We start from the raw sequence: 24,607 nt of genomic DNA on the forward strand, positions 1-24,607 counted from the left end.
TTTGAAACGGCAAGGGACTTGTATTTTGCTAACCCTTGTGAGTTAGGCTTGCAGCCTGTGGGGCTGTAATCCTCAAATAACAGCATACACAAAGATTTAATAGTTCCCATTGTTTTGAGAATCCGAATTGCAAAAAACCGCCTTTTGTTGACGGTATGAAGCAAGCTGTGGTTACTCCTTCCACATTTCCAAATGACAGGCTGGGCATGCCAAAAATATCTGGGCACAAACATTTTGTTAGCTAAACTTCTGCTTGCATTTCTTTTACCCTAATGACAGCTCTTGGTCTACTGTAAATTTGGATTTTTTATTCAGCCCCGGGCAGACATGCATCAGTTTGTCACATCAGCCCTTCAGGTGATGGGCACTATGGCTCTTACAGACATTTTAGAAAACAGCTAAAAACCTGTCTTTTCTCCAAATACCTGACTAGCTGACTCATTCAAATAGATGATTATGTTTTAATGTTTATAATCTTTTGTAACATGGTCTATAAGTATAATGTTATGTTATATTATATTATGTTATTCATGAATTAGACGTCTATAAACCAGCATTTAGACATCAATGACTTATGCAATTACAAAGCCGAGATAGGGATGGCAGGGGTGTGTGGTCTGGGCACGTCCAATCCCCATTTTCGAAGGGGAATGGACGTCTACATCTACTTTGGCATTTAGACCGGCTTACCTGGATGATTAGGTGTCAAAACAGTGCTCCGAGTATCCCCCCACCCCTCACAAAAGCAAAACTGGTGAGGGGTACCAGGCTTTGTGACAGCTTCAGGAATTGTTGGCGCTGATGGTAATAAAATCTAATCTAATCTAATCCTTAGGTTTGATTACCGCATCATCTCCACGTTCGTAGAGCTCGGCGCGGTTTACAGTAGATGAAATAGGAAGGAACTACAACAAAGAGTTAGAGGTCAAAGTATGAAGAATATTTAGAGGACTTGGGATGCCAAAGTTGGAGAGAGGCTTACATTTTTGAGAAAAGCCAGGTTTTCAGATGTTTGCGGAAAACTTGGAGAGAGCTCAAGTTCCGAAGAGGGGAGGTAAGGTTGTTCCAGAGCTCAGTGATTTTGAAGGGGAGGGATGTCCCTAGCTTTCCTGTATGGGAAATGCCTTTTAGCGAGGGGAAGAATAGTTTTAATTTGTGGGAGGGTCTGGTGGTATTAGGGTTTGAAGAATTCTAGACATACATGGTCATGGCACATGGATGTCTAGGTGGCTCTTCATTACGTGTTGTTAAAAACAGTTCATGCTGAATGTAACCAGTGCTGGATATCCAGTTCCCCAATGTATTTTTTAAAAGGCTCTAAGTTGGCAAATCCTGTTTCTAAAATATAAGCACCACCAGTGATTTCCTGACCTGGACATCTGCATTTCAAGTTGGACATTCTTCCTAAAATGCCAATCCACGCTATCGCACCTGCCTGATCTTGAATCCAGAGAAATAGCCTTTCCATTTATCCCCCCCCCCACCACCAACATTTAAACTCTGCATTTGGTGCTGGATATTTAGCACTGGGACATACCCCAATACTGGCCCTGAATTTCAGGGTATAAGTTGACTGCCAGAACTTACCCAACTACAGCTGATATCTGGGTATCGGCACTGATTAAGTATCCTAGTGAGTTAGGACAGTAGAACAGTTCCTCTGGCACTGGGACTGAATATCAGTGGTACCCAGATAAGTTCTGGCTCTGTCCATAGATTGCACAAAAACAGTACATTCCCTTCAAAGTGTAGCACACACAATTGACTCTAGAAAGACTAAGGTCCCACTTCAGTTTATCTTGACTAGCTGCTATCCCAGTCAGTGGCTTAAAGAAGATAGGAGGTGCCTGGGATGGTGGCACCACCTTCACCCTCATCTCCACCCCCACGCCATGCTCGTGCCCTCCTTCCCTGCCCCCTCACTCCTCTTTAAATCTTCGCCAGTGCGAGCAGCCTCTTATCGTTGGCTTTCCCTCTGACGCCACTTCCTGGCCCCGTGACCCGGAAATTATTTCAGAGGGAGCCAGGCTGGCGTGAGCAGCAGGCCAGAGTAGTTGCTTGCATTGGCGTAGATTTAAAGAGGTGCAGGGGCAGCGGGGAAGGGAGGGTGCAAACGTGGTGTGGGGAGGTGGAGCGGTGCCATTGCCCACATAAAGACAGTGCCTGGGGAAGTCTGTTCCCCTCCCTTTACTACACCACCGGTCCCAGTAAACATCCAGACTTCTTACCAGTTGCTTTTCCAAGTGTGCCTCACATCGGTGTCATGGATGGTGTGTTTATCTGCTTGCTCATCCAGGAAATCAAACATGTACTTAATAGCTAGTGGGAGAGCGCTTCCTCGATGCACTGTACTGAACAACGTCTCAAATAAGTCATCAACAAACTTCTGGAGCGTACCCTGGAAGGGAGCAATGGACATTTGAAAAGTGAACTAGAACATCAAAGCTGAAGAGGATGGTTCTAGGTCAAAGGTTCTAGGAGAGATCTAGGTAGGACGTGGAGGTCTCTGGGCTCCACTTAAATGTAATGCACCGTTTACAGTCCATCAACTCCCAATAAGGACCCAAGTGGGTTCCAGTAAACACAACAAACAATAGAATTTTAGAACAAATATAATAATAATGAATTTATTTTTATATACCGCCTGACCAGGAATGGTTCTAGGTGGTTCACAACAAGTAAAACTGAACATGCAGCGAAAAATACCTACAAACATAAGCAGCGCCTCTGCTGGGTCAGACCAGAGGTCCATCATGCCCAGCAGTCCGCTCACGCGGTGGCCCATCAGGTCCAGAACCTGTATGTAACCCTCTATCTATCCCCTTCTATCCATCAGATAATAAACATAGGAAATGCATAAAATTTTAAAAGACAACAGAATGCATTAAGATACAAATTTATCAAATAATTGTGTCTTCAATCATTTTGTCTTTAATGCCGAGTTTATATCGAGCAAAATAACTTAAACAGAAAAGTTGGATGAGGTAATAAAAATATAAATGGAATCAACATACTCCATTTATAAAATAGACAAAAAAAAATAAAAATTCAAGGAAACAAGTTGTAAAAACAATGAATCTAACCTGCTAACCAAAGTCCGCTAAAGGGTTTCAGTGCAGGAGAAAAATATCAACTTATGCTAGAAAATTCGCTTTTAACTTTGCTTAAAATTATGGCACAGATCTTTACACATCCAGGGGTGGGGGGTGGGGGTGGGATGGAGGAGAGTAAATATTGGATAGTGAGACCTGGGTAACTTTATTCTTCATTTATATTATAAATATTTGGGTATATTGTGCTATTGTTATATGTAAGAAACTGAAATTCTTGAATGATATCTGTTACCTGAACATAAATTAGTGTAATGTGTGTAATACCTACTGTTCTTTCATTTGTATGACACTGTTTTAGATTAAAAATCAATAAAGAATGAAAAAATAAAAAAAAGATGGCACAGATGTTGGTATTTTGCCACTGAAGATCAAGCAGCTGCTAGAATTGTAAAGTGGTGACAACAGGAAGAGAGTGGGCTCCCAACAGATTTATTTATTTTAGACATTTCTAACGATGTAACACGAGGACTGAATGAAAAGTAATGAGACTTCCTCTGTTCTCTTTCCAAGAAGTAGATGAGGAAACGCTTGTGAAGCTCATACATTGATGTTTCTGAACCTGCAGCTGGACTATCGCAATCTTCATCGTTGGGTTACATTGAGATGAAAGACTTCATATGTTTCGTCCTGGCAGAAAAGGAAGATGCGCCTGTGAGAGTACGCCAGCGGTGTGTGATTGAAACTCTTGAAATGTTTTGGGCACTTATATGGTGGTGACAATTAGCCATGTTGTGTACTCTCACAGACGCGTCTTCCTCATCTGCCATTTTGAAATGTACAAAGTTCTTCCTCTCGCAGTAACCCAACAATGAAGACGACGATAGCCCAACTGCAGGTCAGAAATGTCGATGTATGAGATTCACAAGACCAGTAATGATATAAGCTCGTATGGTAATCTAACCGAGTGAGCGCTTATATTGAGGTCTTTTTCCCACAAGATAAAATTGGGTGCCCAGTACATGTTTTTCACTTATGAGTGTTTGAGGTAGAGTCTGTGTGGCACATCCTTTTTTGATTTTGCATATAATTTGAGTTTTACAAGAATCAGTACAGCATTGTACATCTACTTCTTGGAAAGAAAAACAGAGGCAGTTTCATTTCTTTTCAATCAGCCCTCGTGTAACGAATAGTAAAACATATGGGCCAGAGAAGTGTATTAATACTTTCCTTAGTGCCGAATACAAGGTGGACTAAATTGCACATTTCAGCAACTTTTAACCATCAATTACACTGTAGAAATTAAATGACAAAATCTACATTATGCAGATACTGTAATCTGCTTGGGGCTTACTTTTGTAGCAAGCAACCTGGTTAAGTAGATTTCAGACACCATCTTGCTGCCCCGGTCTCCCTCCTTCTGGTCGCCATGGTCATGGTTCTTTACCAAATGCCAGACCTTGACACCACTTTCTAAATCGGGAGTAATCATGGGCGCCCTGGATCGAAGGCTGTCAGGACTGCCTGTGTATCGAAACGTAGAGTCTGTACGTGAAGAATGGGATGGGGAGGGAGAGAAAATACAAAGCATCTGAAACCTCTGTCTGCCAACACCTGATAACAAAGGTATACATCTGCCAGAGGCTCACCAGAGAGGCTAATCTGTTCCATCAGTGATTAACATCCAAATGGATCTGAATATTGCAGCAAATGTAATTATGAAATGAAACAAAGGGCCAAAGAATTCTGTTTGCTGGCTTTAATACATGAGGCAGGTAAGGCACTGGCTCAGGGCCCCATAAGCCTGCTTCATTGGCTCATCCTTCACAGGCAGGGCCTAAATTATGCATATTCTGGCCCCCGATTAAGCAAGAAGTACATTTTAGGTTTAATAGTTTTCCAAGCTAGTGAAGCATGAATACCTTGTGATATAAGGCCCTAAGCCGTAGTTGAGTACATTTGGCCTGTATTCACAGTGCTCTCCCCCTTGTGCTGCTGTGCTCTCCCCCTTGTGCTGCTGCTGACACAATTACAGGGAATCTGAGGTCCCCCAGAATCTTCCTTGGGGAGACCTCAAATCCCCGGTGATCTAGTGGGCCTGACACAATCACCTTCCAATGTACTGTAAGCCTGTCCCAAACCCCTCCCGTTTCCAAAACATTCCTAGTCTCCTCCCAAGACCCATGTATAATAATAATAATAATAACTTCATTTTTATATACTGCCATACCACAAACAGTTCTAAGCGGTTTACAGGGGAAGAGACTATATACAGACAGCAACATTACAGAGAACTTTCGAAATTACATTGGCATGTTAAGTTTAGTCAAGTTTATCCGGAAGTGTTTTGGAAGTACGTCGAGGTTGAAGTGGGGTCAGAGAAATTTGTCAAAGAGATAAGTTTTGATTGACTTCCTAAACGTTTGGTACAAAAGTGCGTTTGAGATGAATTGGTTAAACATTTGTTCCATTTGCCTTCTTGGAATGATAATGTTCTATCGAGGTATCTCTTGTAGGTGCAGCCTTTAGGGATGGAAAAGCGAACAAGTAGGTACTGCGTGTATTGGTTTTGTCTGGGAATTTGAATTGGTGAGACAGATAGGATGAGGATGAACCTGTCATGGTTTTGAAGCAAAGGCAAGCAAACTTAAAAATGACCCTTGCTTCCACAGGCAGCCAGTATACTTTTTGGAATAGAGGCTTACATGGTCTGAATTCTTGAGGCCATAACTGAGACGGACTGCAGCATTTTGGATGATTCTCAGTTTTTCTTGAGAGATCCCAAGTAAATAATATTGCAGTAGTCTAAGGTACTTAACATCAGGGATTGAACCAGCAGTCGAAAGGAAAAGAAATCGAAGTATTGTTTAATGGTACGAAGTTTCCATAGAGTGAGAAAGCATTTTTTGACTTGAGCGTTAGTGTGATCTTCAAAAGTCAGGCTTCGGTCCAGGGTGACGTCAAGGATTTTGGTTATAGGATTAATTGGTTAGTCTGACCCATCTAGTCTCAAGGAGGTGTTCACAATTTTGTTATTGGGACTTGCCAAGAAAATCTCCCCGCAGAACCCCGACAGCTGCTTTTTTCAAAATGGCACCGCTGGCACTTAGTCTTGCAGTACCTACTGCTAGGGGTTCAAGCTGCTATGGAAGGGCTTTTCCCCTTAGTTGTTTTCTCACAGATGATATCAATGGTAATGGTAACCTCTAAGACATGTCAGATCCAAGAGAATAAGAGGGCCAGATTTGGTTATATTAGTCTCCAGTGCAATGAACTTCACAATACACAGGTGGAAAATTCTGGAATCCTTAGGCATGGTAAACTTAGGCCTAGTTTTCAGGAGGCATCTGAGGCTGCCTCAACTTAGGCATTGTGTGGAATTCCACGCACAACATTTTTAAATCTTATTTTTAAAAAATTTTAAATTAAAATTTTTATTTTTCAAAATAAATATACAAAGTATACAAATAATTATTAGAAATATGCAAATATCCAAAAGATAACTTAAACATGAAAGAGACTAGTTGTACGTAGCACAGTTAATAAGCCTACAACTCTTAATTGATTGATTTAAAAAAAAAATTTTAATCAATGGCATGCTCAATTGCCATCAAAACAACAGAAAAAAAAGATACCGGATGAACCAGTTTGTAGTTTAATAAACATTCAAATAACTTAAAAACAATTCACAAAAGGTGTGTACAGTCACAAGTGACCCTCAGGATAGAAATCAAATGATGTTGTATAAAATAAAAATGACCCAACACGGGCCTTGTTTCAGCAAAATAAAAATACCTTTCTCAGGAGTCAAATCTAAAAACGTAAGAGTCACAAACAAGCAGCCCAGCTCACAAGACTCCAGGATCTGGATGACTCTGATGCAGTTGTCATTACACTGGCTGCCTGTGACTCAGCGAATCAAATTTAAGGTCTATAACTTGGCACCAGAATGAGGCAGGCTTAGCACCAAACCTAGAACAGCTTTAGGGCGCACCTAAGACGTTTAACAGAATACTAGCGCAAAGCTGCAATGGCGTGCTGAATTTAAGCAAGATGGGTCAATAGCTGGCACAAGATGGTGTACCTCAGTGAGCCACGACACCCATGCTCCACTCGTGCGCACACCCTAAGCACTTTGGGCCAGATTCTATAAACAGGCATCGCATGTGCCCTAATCGTGGACACCTGGTGACGTCTAATTAAATTTCATGTGCAGCCCAAATTGAACCTATAAGCTAGTTCAATTTGGGTTGTGCGTGCATTTAATTAGGTGTCACCAGGTGTCTGCGATTAGGGCGCCTAACCTAGGCTGTTTAAAAAAAATTAAAAGCAGTTTAAAACAAAAAATGTACGTGCCTACCGGTGCCTTTAAAAACAGTACCTGCAACATGGCTACGGAGGCACTTTGCGCAGCCTAATGCCACTGTAGGTGTGGCTAATGCCAGAAACGGCAATTCACGTGAAAGGTAGGTGACGGAAAGGTAGACCTTGAAAGCCCTGGCCTACAGCGCCATCACGTGATTGGTGGCCTTTGCCGATGGTGCCTTTTCTAGAATCCAGGTCAGAATTTCTAGCAGTTTATAATTCTCTTATGTCACTGGCTGAAAGAGCGTTGCAGTATTCAAGTACACTTGACGACAGCTAAAGACTTGTCCAGTCTGCCCAACAAGATAATGTAGGGCACAGACCATAGAAGTCTACCCGGCACTGGCCTTGTTCTCCAATTACTAAAGCTGTCATCGAAGCCCCACTCCAACTAAAGCTCGTAAAGCTTCCTACTTCCTCTGCTCCCCTGAAAAGGGGGGAAGACCAAGCTGTCATCATGAGAGATTCAGTCTACCTACACATTCTGCTCTATTCACAGAGAAAATCTGTTCCGTTTCATTGTTCTTTTTTTTAAGAGAAGGGTGGGGGATTCTATGTTGAAAAATGCTCATTAACCAGCATCTGGCTTTGGAAGACTTGTCTTCCATACTCTGAATGACTTTCATTGAAGAATTGCCTACATTTCTCACTAGGCACTGTGCCAAGACTGTTTGATGGAAGGCGTCAGAAGAGGTTTCAGCTCGCAGATGGTTCTCAAATATACTTGTCTTTGCTTTTAACAGAGCTACAAAGCTAGAGCTGTTCCTGGAATTAAGGTGCTTCTGTGAGATGGGGCCTGAAGCCCTCCTGGAGGTTCTTCCCTGCATTTGGCAATTGGTTCAGAAATATGACAGGCAAGCAAAGCTTTGCATACAGGCAGATAATGGAAACATGATGGCAGATAAAGGCCAAATGGCCCATCCAGTCTGTCCATCCACAGTAACCATTATCTCTTCCTCTCTCTAAGAGATCCCACGTGTCTATCTCAGGCTTTCTTGAATTCAGTCTCGTCTCCACCATCTCTACCGGGAGCCTATTCAATGCATCTACCACCCTTTCTGTAAAAAAAAGTATTTCCTTAGATTACTCCTGAGCCCATCACCTCTTAACTTCTTCCTATGCCCTCATTTCAGAGCTTCCTTTCAAATAAAAGAGACTCAACTCATGCGCATTTACATCACGTAGGATGTAAATGGATTCCCCTTAGTGTAACTCCCCCTTCCTCCCTCCTTCACCAGTTACCCTCCCCTCATAGCCCAAGCTTGTCAACTGCTTCTCTAACTGTATATATACTGAAACTGCACTATCTCCTATCTGTACAGCATCCCGAATTGTATATCCACTGGAATATCCCAATCTTCCTTGCCGTATTCCATTCCCTAAACTATACTACGCCATTCTTCTTGTAACTCTTCTGGAAAGTCTCTTTTGTAATCCGCCCAGAACTGCAAGGTTGAGGCGGAAAAGAAATCAGTAATGTAATGTAATGTAATCTATTTCCCCCCTCTCCCGCCTTTTCCTCCAAAGAATTTTGAGTCCATAAATTCATCAGTATGGAGCAGAGAGCATGATTAGCCTAGCCGGTGAACTTAGGACAGCAGCAGGTCCAGTAAGGGAGGAAGAGCATTAGGGAGCTGCTTAGTTTTAGGTGACAGGAATGCATGTAAAGGTGATGGTATTTTAGTCACATACATGCATTAGTGGCCACTTTTGCACATAAACGACCTCTTACAGAATACTGAGTAGCAGAAAAGCATGCACCGTGTTCTGGTGGTGTGTACTTTGCCGATGGGCAGCGTTTAGGTGAGCATGGGTGGTATGTGCAAACACGTGTAAATTATATAGTATTTTATAATTTATGTGTGTTCTGTAACATTCAGGCGTGGAAACTTACAGCAAACACAGGACTGATGTAGGTGATCATGTTATACATGTAAGCATGCTCCCTGTCACTTGTGCAAGCAGATGTTCACTTCTGTTTATAGGATAGGCTTAAAATAGTTGCCTGATTACCCTTTTATCCTGTTATTGAATTATGTATTTATTTCTTTTAAAAATTTCTATCCTGCTTATCTACTAAGCGGGTAACAGCTGGTATATACATTAAAAAGTAACAACCTTTACACATCCGTTAATACATTATCAAATAAAACCCAATTACCCTCCTTGTGAAGCTCTAAATTCTGCCTGAGAGCGCACAGAAATGGAACAATTTCTTACCATATCTGCTGATGGACGTTCTGGATATACTTGCAGAGGCAGGGATGTTGTAGGAAGAAGTTTGCTTTGGAACAAGGGCCACCAGTGACCGATCAGACACCTGCAAAAGATGGGACAGATGACAATAAGACACTGTCCTTTTTCTTTCTAAATTGCTTTGCAATGGTTGCTAGGTCGTTAACCTTTCTCCATCTCAGACATGGAGCCAAGATGGGACATTCCTCAACTCATACAACTGGATGTTAACTACACACCTACATCTACCATGTCATCCATTAATATATCCATAATGGGGCTCTGTGTCAAAATAATACAGGAACTGTCGAGAGTCCTCCCTTCTGGTGTCAGATAAACACAACCCCTCTTAAAGTGCACACAAACTTCATGGCGGTAGTTTTATATATCAAACCATACTCTCAAAAAAGTTCACAGCACAGTAAACATATAAATCATGCAAAACAAACGGGGCTATTTGGAAAATACTTATATTTTCACTGGAAATATAGATAGAAATGGAGACCTCCGGATGAACAACTCAAAAGACTTTTACTGTGCAAATTACCACGAGGTAGGAAAAAGCCTCAGATCCCCTCCTCCAGCAAACCAACTACTACAGTTGTCAACAAGTGTTGGCTAAGCAGGGTAAACTTAAATCACTGGCATAAAAAAACCTCCTCGTTTAATATTTCACTAAGGGAAAGCCTTGTGCAATGCAAACCAAAGAGGTCTCCAATTTACCAGGAAAATAAATGTCTATTGGCAGCTAATGCTCAAATAGTCACCGTGGAGCAATACTCATCTGAGATGGAAAACAAAAAGCACACCGCACATCGACGATGGCCGGCGTTTCGCTAGTTATAAGCTGCCTCAGGACGCAAAGGTGGTTAATCTTTCACTAGAGCTCCGAGTTTAAACATGGCAAGGCACAAGGCAAAGGCTGTCGTGTGATTGTGAGATACCGTGTCAGTTCAATCCAATCTGCTGCGATGGCTGAGAAGGGTGGAATAGAAGCAATGCGTAGAGAACAATTCTGATCATTTTGATGGAAGATTACGTCCTATCCAGTAAGAACGAGAGATTGTGGATGATCTAATTAAAGCCATAACACAAGGCGAATAAAAAGACTATAATAATGTTATGGACCATAAAGCATTCTTATTAAACCATTTTTTATTTTAACAAGTTTTATGAACTTTAAAAGTTTGATTTATGGCTGTACAAGCAATAAAACCATCTTTCAGAACCTTATATTGTCTGTCCTTCCGTGACATCAAAAGGATTAATTATGGAAAGTCAAGCTATAAATGAATATTAGCACTAATGAGATTCTATTATAGCTGTTTTAAGTGGTGGTGTTTAATTTTACCCTCCCAATAAATCTGCTTATCATTGGGAAGGTTTTATTATTTTTTTTTTTCTTAATAGATTCATTAAGATTCAGTGGATTCCTTCACAATCAGTGTAGACTTTTCTTTCTGTCCGTTTTGGTTTTCATTTCTTTAAAATCAAGGAGATTAGATGTCATTTCAGGTAACTAAAGCCACAAGTCGCTGTTGCTTTTCTTCTCTAGAAAGGAATCTCTTTTGAATGGATTAAGTGCACATGTAAGTCATCAGGAACCCATCAATAGTTTCAATTAATCCATACCTTGAAGTAGTGTTTGAATGCACTTGACCTAAAGTCAGTTTGGGTTTCTAGTATTCTATCGTATGTATACCCAGTGAAGGCAAAAAATTCTTAATTTATCCGATTAACCTTTTGAGCTATTCTGGTGAGAAAGTTCTGATGCAAACAAATACTTGTGGAACCTAGTTAAGATGCCCCTGGTTGAGACCTGTGTACATGTTCTGAAGACCCCACTTTCAAAAAGGTAAAAACAGGATGTAGTCGGTACAGAGGAAGGCTGCTAAAATGGTCAGAGGTCTTTGTCATAAAGCATATGAGGGCAGACTTAAAGATTTCAATATGTATACTTTTGAGGAAAGGCAGAAGAAGGGAGATATGATAGAGACGTTTAAATACCTACGTAGCATGTGGCATAAATGTGCATGTGGTAAGTCTCTTTCAATTGAAAGAAAACTGGAATAAGGGGGCATAGGATGAAGGTGAAAGGGGAACCTCAGAAAATACTTTTTCATGGAAAGGGTGGTGAATGCATGGGATGACCTACCTGTGGAGGTGGTGGAGACAAAAAATGTATCTGAATTCAAGAAAGCTTGGGATAAGTACATTGAATTTCGAAGGGATTGTGGATGGTATGGATAGGTAGGCCTTTATTTTTCTCTGTTTCTAAGAGACTAAAGGGAGATTACAGGAAATTACAGATATGCTGGTGAAGATGCCACCTTACCATTATCAGCTAGATTAGATTTTAGGGGGAGTAGGAGCAAAGATTATTTTGCAGCTTTTTAGAGATTACTTTTAAATGAATTCACAAGACAAGAGGCAGAGATCCATGTGTCAGTTGGTTCCCCTTTCTCTGCATATTTATTCACACCTTCAAAAACTGAAGAAATACCATGCTCAGCATATAGAGTAAATACTGGATTTGGTAATTGCTCGCTCTTTCTACTGTTTTGAAAGGAATTCTGCTTTCCTTAACACATGCTGAGTATGAAGAGCTGAAGAGGGCTTTCGTTTTCCCATGCTGTCATTTCAAAGTAAACCACAGGCTCCAGGCTGGGACGTTCACTATCCCTTTTCACACTATTGTTGTGGTCAGGCTTCTTCCATGTCCTCACAAAGATTGCTTTCAGCATAATCATGAAAGGTTCAGCCAGTGACTAAGAAGGCTTCCCTCTCCTGAGTCAGCAGAACCCTGCCTCAGAGCAACAAGGCAAAGCGAGGCCACAGAAGAGAGGATGTGGAGGAAAATTAATTCATAACTAGGAGGATGTATCACATCAAACCTGCTGCAAGAGAAGCTGCCAAGCCTTTGTAAAACAGAGAGCAGGGACTCTCAACAGCGTTCAACCATCAGAAACGGATATTTGTAGACCCAGAACAAAGACATAAGAATAGTGGTTTCCAACAGTGACCAATCCAAATAATAGCAACATGCCATGCTATCAGTCCCAGGGCAAACAGTGGCTTCCTTCATGTTTGCATTACCCCAGTGGACAGTTCAAAGCAATATACTGTATTTGTTTCAGACTGCCAACATTTTCCTTCTCTACATCTTTCCTCACAAAATCAGCTGAATCTCTTTCTGACCGATTCTATAAAATGGGCTCAAATTTGGGTGAACAATACTGCCAGTTGCACACTCAACTTGATTGCTGAATTAGGTGCCAATTGACCTTAAGTGTCACTAATTTGTAGTTGGGTGCGTAACTCCACTTAGGCGGTATTCCATAAACACAGGGCTGGATTCTATAAATGGCACTGGAAAAGATCGGCGCTAAACCCGATTCTATAAAAGACTTGTTTCCTTTATAGAATCACACTTGGCGTCAATTCCTGCAGCCTAACCTTGAGCGCCAGACTTATGCACGCTGAAACCTAGCATAAATGCTGGCGCCCAAATTGGGCACCGAGACACTGTATTCTGTAACAACGCATGCAACTTTTTGGAAACGCCCATGCCCCTCCCTTGGCCACACCCCCTTCTGAGTTGCCTGCTCTGGGATTTGGGCAGTCAGATGCACACACAAATCCTAATTGGTGCCAATTAACATCAATACCGCAACTGGTTGTTAGTGGCCAATTATAGCTTGTTAATGGCTCATTAGCCAGTTAATTTATTTCTTCCATTTTCTATACTTTTCTCCCAGGGGAGTTCAGAAAGGTTTACATGAATTTATTCAGCTACTCAAAGCATTTTTTCCCAGTCTGTCCCAGTGGGCTTACAATCTATCTACTAAGCAAGGATCACAACGCAATCATAATCCAATTTGACCTAAGCAGCGCATTTGACCTAGTAGATTTTGCTTAAATGTCCAAGATCGTCCTTGATTTTGGATTCAGTGGCCCAGTCCTCTCCTGGTTCCAAGGCTTCCAAACCATTCTGCTGTATGTAAGGATGGTGAACTATCCGATAGCTAGCACCCTCCCAGTGAGATCCCCCAAGGATCCCCACTCTCTCTGTCAGTGTTCAACCTCCTAATGCAATTCTTAGGAGCCAACCTAGATCTTAAACGAATAAAACATTTCAGCTATGGGGACGATATAATGATCGTAACGGCTGCATTAGCCAATACCATCACCACAGTCAAGAAATGTTTCCACAACATAGAAAACTGGACCTCAACCCACTGCCTCAAACTAAATAAGAACAAAACCAAATTCCTTTGGTTAGGATCCTCAACTGACCCACACTATTCTCCAAGAATTACAATAGGCAACACAGACTTTCAATTAGAACTACAATCCCAAATCCATGTAGAGCCACATACAATCATAGAAAATGACAGCAGAAAAGGGCCACGCCCCATCTAGTCTGCCCACACTAATGGCCTACCCCCTAACTACTTCCATGAAGAGATCCCACACGCCAATCCCATCTTTTATTATCCAATCGATAATAAAACAATCTTTCCTTGTGATGGCAAAGCTAAGATCTATCAGAAAATACTTCAAAACGGAGGCCTTCCCTAATCCTATCTCGATTAGACTACTGTAATGTAACACTAGTTCTCTGTTCTAAAACGTTACTATTGCATCTTCAACTAGTTCAAAATGCAGCGGTAAGACCATATACAGATTAGGAAATCTGAACTAGTGCTGCCCGATTCAGGAGAAAAATATTTCAATTTGATTCAGCCTATTGAATCAATTTTTCAATTCGATTTTCCTGCCCAATTGGGTGTTTTTTTCAATCATCCTGCTGGGTTTATTTTATACTACACTATAAACTAGGGAGATTCAAATTACCCAATGGTGATAAACTCAGAGCTCTATCACTGATCACCTTAAATAGATAATAATAAATATAATATATTTTATAGCCTCTTCTCTCCCTTTGCCCTCTCCTACCCACACTGGAGCTGTGGTGTAAACAAAATAAACAAACAAAAAAGATTTTTCCCCTCTGTTAAATCCTAGCTCACGTTCACAGTCTAATACCAGCTCTGGCAAGATACAAATTTCAAATCTGACACATTGTAATCACAAAACAGAAAACAAAATTATTTTTTTACCTTTTGTTGTCTGGTCATTTTTCAAATCATGTTAGTCCCAGCTCTGCCAGGGTCTCTTGCCCATTTTTTGTTTTCTTCTTTCTCCATGGTAACCATCCATCTTCCATTTCTGCCCTCCCCTTCCATTTCCCTTCCCCCCACCCTTGGAGGTCTGGCATATTTCCTTTTTTCCGCCTCTATTCCTGTAGCTGCAGCGATGGACCCCACCACCCCCAGATCCACCATCCCTTTCATCCAGCATCTCTCCCTCCTTCCCCACCAGCTCTCCCTTTCTCTTTCTAACTACCCTCCTATCCAGTATCTCTATCCCCCCAACTTCTCTCCCTTTCTGTTCTTTCCCTCTCTAAATCTCATTGTTCACCATCTCTCCCTCTCCTGTTTTTAGATCAATTATTTCTTCTATCCCTCCCCCCATCTCCCCTCTCCATGATCCCCCAAAGTCCATCTTCCGCCCTCCACCAAGTTCATTTCTCCCATACATCTTCTTCCCATCCCCCTCCAGTCCACCAAGTCCATCTCCCCTGCCCCTCCATCTACCTTTGACATTACAACGTGTTGCCAGTGGCGGTAGTTTTTTAGCAATCCACTCCTGCCACCACTCCTTGCGTCTTCTCTCCACTGCGGCCTGCCCTCAGTGAAAACTTCCTGTTTCCACTTGGGTGGCTGAATGGAGAGAAGACGCCTGGAGTAGTGACAGGGTAGTGAATTGCATTCACTACCACCGCTTTTACCTGGCCAGGAAGGAGAGGAGAAATATTAACCCCTGGGAAGGAGAAAGCCTTGCTGCTGCCATCTGCATGCAGAGACCCGTTCAGGATTTCCCTCTGCCGCCGGAGTCCTTGCTTCGATGTAACTCCCGGTTTTGCAAAACCGGAAGCTACATCAGAAGCAAAGATTCTGGTGGCAGAGGGAAAGCCCGAATGGACCTTCCTACTCCAGGGTGCCTCCAACAGATATTCCACCAGAAATCTTTTCCACTTAAAATTCCCAGCATGCAGCAATATAAAGTCTACCATGCAAATTACATATCCATCTAATATTAATTAGCAAAATGCTAGAACCAACTACCACTGAAGTATCTAGACAACTGACCCGTACAACTCTTTCTCTTCAATAACGGTTCCCTTGAGCTGTTAACCACTATCTTTCACCTCTGTTAAGTTCAATCAATTTGTACCATCTTTTAATCTTTGTAAACCGTATAGAACTTCACGGTCCTGCGGTATATAAACTGTTATTATTATTATTATTTACACTACGATCTTGTGACCACTGTCTGAGGTTCAGAAAATTTTTAAAAACATTTCTCTTCCAAGACAGGGAGCCAGTCCTGAATTAACTGAATGGCAATTATAAAAGCCCATTTCTAACCTGCCTAATGCAACTCCAGGGACAAAGCAAAGAGCCAACGATGACCTATTTGTACATATGTATTTGTAACTACAACCTAATTGTATTTATAGTTGTACTGATCTACCATATTGAATGTCCATGTCAAACTGTTCATTGTAACTTCCTGGGTAACTGAATCTGACCTTGAACTGAATAGCTAAAGGCGGAATAGAAAACCTGATTAACATAACAAAGAAGAGGTCAATAGCTTTCAGTAGACAGATCTGTGATGTGAGTGAAACTTCCCCACTTTCTGGTGTTTGGCAAGGTGCATCCAATATTTATTCATGCTCCAGGTCAACACTGGTTCACAAAGTTAGTCATGGAAGCAACAAACTGTTGTCTCTCTTTAATCTTCCTCCATGGGGTTATTTCCTTGAATTTTCTTCTCTTGGATTTACACACAACTAGCCAGAGCTTAGCCATCTCCAGCTGCCCAGGATCCAACCTGAACCCTGTTAACAGAAGGCCAAGGCAGGAACACCACATTTCACAACAAAATGCTGGCACCTGTAGATGCAGCTTGATGGCCTCTTATCAACGAATAATGATCTATTGCGTATCATCCTAAGAGTGCCGTATGACTTGATAACGCTTTTCTGCATTGGTTTGTCACACCTATAAGTGGCTATTTTCTCCTTTGTTTGGGGGAATGCTTTCGCTGTTTCAGTATCTTCCTAAATAAAATACATTTTTATAGCAATATTCAGCGATGAAAAATATGCGCTGAAGTAAAGAAAATGACAGCAATCTCTCCTGTAAATGAGAAATGTGGGTTTTCATTGCAGGGACTCACACAGCCTCTGTGATTAATGCTATGCTCTAAAAATGTTCCTCTTTTGTGACTCATGCATGAGCACAGTCAGAGAAACCAGGCTTGCTTTACAATCACAATGGAAAATGCCTGGTAGGCAGGGGCAGTGAAACTGTTTGGTTGGAGGGGGCCAAACAAAACAATCTCTGGCCCTGCCTTCTTTTTTGGCTGATTCTCTGCAGGGCAAAAAGATTGGTCAGACCATGGTCCCAATCACCCACCCAAATCCACAGCCTAGGGAAGGGGGCTTAGGGTATTTTCCAATATATGATGGCCACCAGCAGCCTTTCCACCTAGCAGGAGGACCAAGGCACACTGAACTTTAAATCTGCTGTTGGTTTTGCCTAATAAAGAAATATTATACACCAAAAAAAAAAAAAAAAAAATTACGGCAGATATATATGTAAAGATCATGAAGGGCATGGAGAAGGTAGACAAGGATAGATTCTTCAAACTATGGGGAACCACAAGCACAAGAGGGCACTCGGAGAAACTGGAAGGGGACAAGTTTAGAACCAATGCCAGGAAGTTCTTCACACAGAGGGTTGTGGACAAATGGAACGCGCTCCCGGAGGAAGTGGTCGGGCAGAGTACACTACGGGGATTCAAAGAGGGATTGGATGGATTCCTGAAGGATAGGGGGATTGAGGGATACAGATAGGGGTAGATAAGAGTATGGAAAGAGTATAGATAAAAACAGGGGGCTATAGGGCTAAATCAAGAAAACCTGACAGGTCATGGAACTGATGGGCTGCCGTGGGTGCGGACTGCTGGGCACGATGGACCTCTGGTCTGACCCAGCGGAGGCAAATTCTTATGTTCTTATGTTCTTGCATACAAGATGGGAAACCTCAGGATATAAACCTGCACCCCTTCCATCTCCAAAACCTAGAATCTCTACCAGTGAGCTACAGATTAGAGAAGGACACAGGGACAAATCTGTCCCCGTGGGAACTCAATTTCTCTGCCCCGTCCCCGTGAGTTTTGTCTCTGTCCCTGCTCCATTCCTGTAAGCTCTGCCTTAACTGCACAAGCCTCGGACACTTAGGATTTTAAAGTGTTTTGAGGCTTGTGCAGATGAGGACGGAGCTTGCAGGAATGGGGCAGGGACAGGAAAAGAACTAGCTGGGATGGGACGGGAAAACGAGGTCCTGCGGGGACAGGGAAAAATTTGTCCCCGTGTCATTCTCTACTACAGATGCTACTTCTAGCCGACAGGCTAGAAAAGCTGGGGCTGTTCTCCCTGGAAAAGTGGAGACTTAGAGGAGACATGATAGAAACTTTCAAGATCCTGAAAGACATAAATAAGGTAGACAGGGACAGATTCTTCAGACTGTGGGGAACACCAAGTACAAGGGGGCACTCGGAGAAACTGAAAGGGGACAGGTTTAAAACCAATGCTAGGAAGTTCTTCTTTACCCAGAGAGTGGTGGACACATGGAAAGCACTCCTGGAGGTTGTGATAGGGCAAAAGACACTACAGGGATTCAAAGAAGGTTTGGATAAATTCCTGAAGGATAAGGGGATTGAGGGGTACGGACAGAAGTAGTGTTAGGTTATAGGATGAGGCAGGGACCACTTTGACAGGTCATGGACCTGATGGGCCGCCGCAGGTGCGGACTGCTGGGCGTGATTGTCCTCTTATGTTCTTATGTTCTCTGGCTGAACTAATAGAAAATCCTTATTTATGGTTGGACAATTAGCATCACAGTACTTGCCTGGGTCGTGGGCAATGTCTGCAATGCAAGCGGACCTTTTCTGACCCAGAGAGCCTTCTTGCAGTTGCGTCCCACTTCCTCTGATGCAGCTTCCTGTTTCCACAGCTGAGCAATGCTCTCGGGGCCAGCAAAGAAAGCCTGCTTGCATTGCAGGTACTGCCCACAAGAAGTAAGGCAATGTCATACCAAGATTACGAGAATCTCAGAGAGGGTGGGAGCCGACAGGTCTTGCGTATGCACAGATGCTCAAGGCCCTGCACCGGCCCAACATGGAGGATCATTGGCAGCGTGTTTAGGGGGTTAAGTGTGATGCCTTGCCGGTCTTCCTGAGAAGAGAGGAGTGGAGTATAGGGATGGACATCAATGCACACCGATGGGAGTAAGGAGGAGGGGAGAGGGGACAGCAGTGCACCGATGGTCATTGGACGAGAGGGAGATAAGCAGCATATTTGTCAACGGGGGGACTCAAATATAAACAGAGACATAGTGGAGACAGAGACTGTGTCTGAATTCAAGAAAGCCTGGGAGAGACATGTGGGATCTCTTAAGGAGTGGAGGAGATGGTGGATGCTGAGAAAGGGGTGATTGGATTGGCCATTTGGCCTTTATCCGCCATCATGTTTCTAGGTTTCATTTTTGGGTGAAAAATCCCAGTTTATATTTGCAATATATGGTAATCCACAGCCTTAATTTATGGGCGGCTGCTTGCTCCACCCTCATCTCACCAACTTCCCCCACACAACAATCCACCCACGTCTATCCTTGTAAGGTCAGGACTTGCTGTCCACTTTGGCCTCTCCTGCCATTTTTACAAAAATTGGCCAAGGTCTTCCTCTTGGGGATTTTACCCTGATTTGAATTAGAGCCACACATTGTTCTGTGTTCTGATCCACTGCTGTACTTGTCCTGAGTCATCTTCCAGAACCCTTCATAAGAACATAAGCAATGGATCAGAACTGAGGTCCATCGTGCCCAGCAGTCCGCACACACTCTAAATCCTGCCACTAGACATCGCCCTTAATGATGACCACAAATTCCTTCCCCATCTGCCCCAACTTACACAGGGTCCAGAAGACCCCAAGTCAGGCTTCATACGAGAGACTTTCCACTGGGCTGGGCTGTTTGCTTTCTTTGCATATGTCCTCTCTCCAGGCATTTTAAACTCCAATTTTCAGCCAATTCTCACTTTTCTGCTGGTACTATATTATCTGCTATATGAACACATTTTGCACAGTAGATTATCAAAATAATAAACATGCAATATCTATTTTCTATGCTTTGCCTTAGTAGAACAGGTGCAGAAAATTAAATTGTCTCTTTCTGTTCCGCCTGGCTATGTACTTTGTTAGAAGAGTTACCTGATAATGCATCAGGGTGTTCAGTCGCTTCCAGTCACCTTCGATCTTTGTGGTGATATCTTCATCCTGTAGGACTACACGTGCTATCCGGCCCTGGCGCCACTCTGGGGTGGGGGGGGGGGGAGGAGAGGGTGCAGGAAAGAAAGCACAGGAATGTTCAAAGATGTGCTGTGCCAACAGCCGATAACATAGTAACATATAGATGACAGCAATCTGTCCATCAAGATAAGCTCATAGCATATGGTAGGATGTGTTGTAACATATGCAACTTTGATCTTGATTTGTCCTTGCCTTAGAAGTCTGCCCAGCACTGACCTTAGTCCCCCAACTACTATGTAAATTGTTCTGAGCAGGAGAACTCAGAACAGTTTCTATGAGTTTATTCAGCTACTCAAGCTGTCCATCCTGATGGGCTCACAATCTATCCAATGTACCTGGGGCAATGGGGGATTAATTGACTTGCTCAGGGTCACAAGGAGTAGCAAGGGATTGAACCCACAACCTTAGGGTGCCGAGGCTGTAGCTTTAACCACTGCACCACTCTCCCCTCTCCATTAAAGCTCTACTCCAGTCCATGCAGATCTGTTTGGCCATAATTGGAGCATAGGCTGTACAAGTCTACCTAGCACTGACCTTATGTCCCAATTACTGGTGTTGTCAACTAAGCACGGCTAAGTTTGTTTGATTCCATTGTGTTTATTCCATGCATTTTTGAATTCTGTTACCATTTTCCACTGTTTGCGGGAGGGCATCCCATGAAAAAGTACTTCCTGACATTATTCCGAACTCAACTCTCCTGCAACTCCTACTGCTTCCCAGTTTTTGAAAAAGGTTTGGTACCTGAGTGGGTTCTAGCAGTAGATAACCACCCACAAGTCATGTCCCAACTAAAAGTAAGCTCAAGGGATACTGACTGCTGCTTTGATTCTAGAGTACCTCAGTCTTGCACATATACAACACAGGCATGCAACAGACTTCGTATCTAAATACAAGGAGTGGCCTAGTGGTTAGAGCAGCTGCCCGAGTTCAATTCCCCCTTCTGACTCTGGGCACTTCATTGCCCCATAGAAATTGCTGTGATTGTGTAAATATCAAGTCCCATCCCCTTTAACCAAAATTACATGCTACATGTGTCATGTTAAAGTGTCACATTTAGGCATATGTATTCATGCCAGCTATTGACATGGAGTAAGTGGGTGTGTCTACATGTTGGCATATAAATGCTAACTTGCATTATTCTATGATGGAATCTGGGCACCTCCAGGGGGTATTCTATAAAAGGTTGCCCAATTTTGGGTGCTAAAATGCAGGATTCTGAGCGTAAATTCTCTAAAGGGCACCTTGGCACCTAGATTGGTATTTGCGCGTCAATATTTAGCCGTGTAAAAAGCAGGCGTAATTATCAGCATGTAAATGTTGCACTTTAGCACATAAATTATAGCACTCCATAAGTTATGCGTGTCTCTCCCGCCCCCTTGTAGTTTGCGCTTTGCTGGTTTCTCACTAAGTTCGTAGAATACCACACTCGAGTTCATGAATGTGACCTTCACATCCATAAGAGCTAGTATTCCACAATCTAGCACTTACATTTAGGCGCTAAGATGATAGAATTAAGGGGTAAAAGTACACAAGGTCGAGAAACAACATGACATGTTTTCTATTGATCTGCATTACCATATGGGATCATCTGTTACATGCAACATGTTGAAAAAGAGAGACACAGACTCAACTCTTAACAGCTCAGCGCTGGTGCAGCGACTGTTGCCCTAAGTGGAAATCCTTTCACCTTAAAACTCAGGTTGACCAGCGTTTATAACAAGAAGGGTGGGCTTGGGGAATTAAGAGCATCTTGATTGGCATCTGTTGGGTCTTGCAACCAGGGCCCTCTGGAGTTTCTCTAACACCTTTTGCTCTCTCTCCTGGAGAGCATCTTCACATCTCCCCACCGTGAACGTTCTGGGCTTCCATTATTAACCTTTCATCTTTTATCTGTAGCACAGGAGGGAGCCAAACTTCCTTAGATACTTCTTTCCTTTTAACTTCAAAGGAGAACCCAAGTGCAGGCTTGAACTAGATCCTCCAGGCTGGAAAAGGATATTGGCGATTTAAAGCAACAGACTCAAAAGTTGTTTTATTCGGTCATTCTCATGGCAGTTAAACAAAATAAAATATTGTATGTATTTTTATTTTGCTTCCAGAGTAGGGGAAAGAGACAGAGTAAAGAAGGGGCAGATAAAGAAAGCAGGACCATACAGTATTGCAGGCCATGTGGGGTGGGGGTAGCTAAGTTGTTATTAGCAGGTGAGTGGAGTCTAACAAGGCCTATGGGTCAGGCAACAGCCTCTCTAGGGTTGGTCATTTAGATGCCTGAGGCACAATGGCATGCCATGAGGAAACTTCAGTTCTGCTGCAAACCTTTGAGCCCATGTGGAGGAAAGACTGTGGCAGTTCAGTTGCTGTTGCCATCAGCATGGTTGCACTATCCTCTCCTGCCAGCTGCACTATGGCCTCCCATAAGCTCTGCTGCTACCACCTCCACCTGCTGGTCTCTGTTGCATTAAGCTGTGCAATACAGTGTCTAACATGAGGTTCCTTCAAAAAATTACCACCAGGATGCAGTAACCAATCAGCATGCAAATTATTGCTGCATGGCAGTAATCCGCAGCTCTCCATTGACAGGAAGGGAGCTTTCAAATAAAAATGAAACGCTTGCTGTCTTCATCAGCCCTGCACATCCCTCGTAGTCTAGCACCCCCTCCTCCCCCCACTCCTAACTGGACCTGGCTAACACGATCCCCTTACCCTCCAACTGAAACATAAAATTTCCTAGGGTCCAATGGCACCCCCCCTCCCCCACATGCCCTTACCTCTAGAGTATAGGGGAAAAATTATCTTATTTGGTAGACTGACCCCTCTTGGTGCATCTGGAGATTAATTGTGTAGGGTCAGGCACCATCATTTTCCATGCCAGGCAGTAATATGGGCAGGGGCAATAGGTCATGGGAGGTCCTAGAGGGGGATCTAGAGGAAGAGGTTGGAGATGCCACTAGACCAGGTGTGGGCAACCTTGGTCCTCGAAGGGCTTTCTATTTGCATGCACTGCCTCCATGGTAAACAGATGGATCTCATGCATATTCATTGGAAAAATCCTGAAAACCCGACTGTGTTGTGGCCCTTGGGAACAAGGTTGCCCACTCCTGTAGTAGACATTGGGACATTTTTATATTGGGAATGGGGTTGTGTTGTATCTATTCAGGGGACGGAGGGAGGGAGCCACTAGACTACTGGGTCTTTCTACTTTTGAATTGGAAGAAGGGAGTGTTGCTGACATTGGACATGGAGTGCCACAGGAAGCTTGTTTGGAAAAAAAAAGAGTAAACCTGTTGTTTTTAAACATGGCATCCTCTCAGCCACCTTTCTACACTGCCCTGGACCTCGAAAAACATGTCTTCCATTATGCTCAGGTCAAAAGCCACTGTTTTCTTCTCCGCGTTGCAGAGAAATTCCTAATGACCTTGTTATTACTTGTTTTAATGCAGTTTGCAGCCATGTGTCCCGTGTGTTAACTCTGAAACTCAACAACTTTCTGCATTGTGTGGCCACTGATGTGTGTGTAACCTTGGGAAAACCGGACTTGGTGTTATGGTAAGTTTTCTACACTGGCCCCTTACATTATGAATCCTCTAGAGACAGGAAAATACTAACTATACCTGAATGTAATTCTCCTTGAGCTCCAATTGAAAAGGATGTAAGCTAAATCCAATTCCAAACTCCTTCCCTTCCCCCTTCCTTCTGAAAATGGAAGCGTGTGGGGCCAGAGTTAGAGCTAAACTGCAGGGTCTCAAACATCTATTTTCAGAAGGAAGCCAGCAGAGGAAGGGGCTGTTTTACAGATTCATCTGGCAGATGAAGACAATCCAGTGGTGAGAAGGGCAGAGAAGATGGTGTTGAGTTTGGGGGAGGGAGGAATGGGTGGTAGGAGAAGAGGGAAGATTATGGTGTGTCACAGTGTTAAAAAGGTTGAGAACCACAGCTGGGATATATTTCCTTGCAGTGCAAGACAAGAATAATTGCACAAACTGCATGGGCTGACTTCTCTCTTTCTGCAAACCCTCAGCAACAGATTTCTTCCAAAGTCCTGTTGGTTTTGGTACAGTAATAGACAGGGCAGAGGAAGCGTACAGTAATTTGGAATGATTCAGTACATACAGGAAATCTTCCACTAGATGAGTCTTGTAGGCTATCTTTTAAGTCGGAAAACCCTGTATAACCCCCACCATGCTGAGTAGATATTAGGGTGATCATACAGTTCCATTTCCAAGATGTGGATCTTTGTAGGGTAAAACCAAGACTAGTTTGACCTGTACTTGGAGCAGTAAACGTCTGACCTGTTGTCAGAGACTGCCAACGTATAATCCCCTGCATAGATCTACAGAAGGACAGCATTTTGCAAAGAGGATATTATGATTCCTCCCTTTCAATATTCAGAGGTGTTTCCATCAGAATGCTTCAATTCCCATGGGGGTACAGTCTGGTACATCTTACTCATGCT

At 42.9% G+C, this 24,607-nt stretch overlaps 1 protein-coding gene and 1 long non-coding RNA gene across 7 annotated transcripts in view; one reads left to right on the forward strand and one right to left on the reverse strand.

Annotated features, from left to right (window-relative positions):
- Nucleotides 1-24,607, reverse strand: part of PLXNA2 (plexin A2) — a 742,509-nt gene that overhangs the window by 9,698 nt on the left and 708,204 nt on the right. For all 6 annotated transcript variants that reach the window (XM_033917847.1, XM_033917849.1, XM_033917848.1 and 3 more), the window contains 4 exons: nucleotides 20,056-20,159; nucleotides 9,636-9,735; nucleotides 4,405-4,595; nucleotides 2,229-2,398 (listed from right to left, as the gene is read on the reverse strand). In XM_033917847.1, coding sequence (XP_033773738.1) covers nucleotides 2,229-2,398; nucleotides 4,405-4,595; nucleotides 9,636-9,735; nucleotides 20,056-20,159 — 565 coding nt within the window. The remainder of the gene's footprint in view (nucleotides 1-2,228; nucleotides 2,399-4,404; nucleotides 4,596-9,635; nucleotides 9,736-20,055; nucleotides 20,160-24,607) is intronic.
- LOC117347225 overlaps nucleotides 23,594-24,607 on the forward strand; it is a 118,375-nt gene continuing 117,361 nt past the window's right edge. The window contains exon 1 of the long non-coding RNA XR_004536749.1: nucleotides 23,594-23,700. This is a non-coding gene — a long non-coding RNA (uncharacterized LOC117347225). The remainder of the gene's footprint in view (nucleotides 23,701-24,607) is intronic.

The sequence above is a fragment of the Geotrypetes seraphini genome, chromosome 13 (genome assembly GCF_902459505.1).
Source record: "Geotrypetes seraphini chromosome 13, aGeoSer1.1, whole genome shotgun sequence".
In the NCBI taxonomy this organism is placed as follows: domain Eukaryota; kingdom Metazoa; phylum Chordata; class Amphibia; order Gymnophiona; family Dermophiidae; genus Geotrypetes; species Geotrypetes seraphini.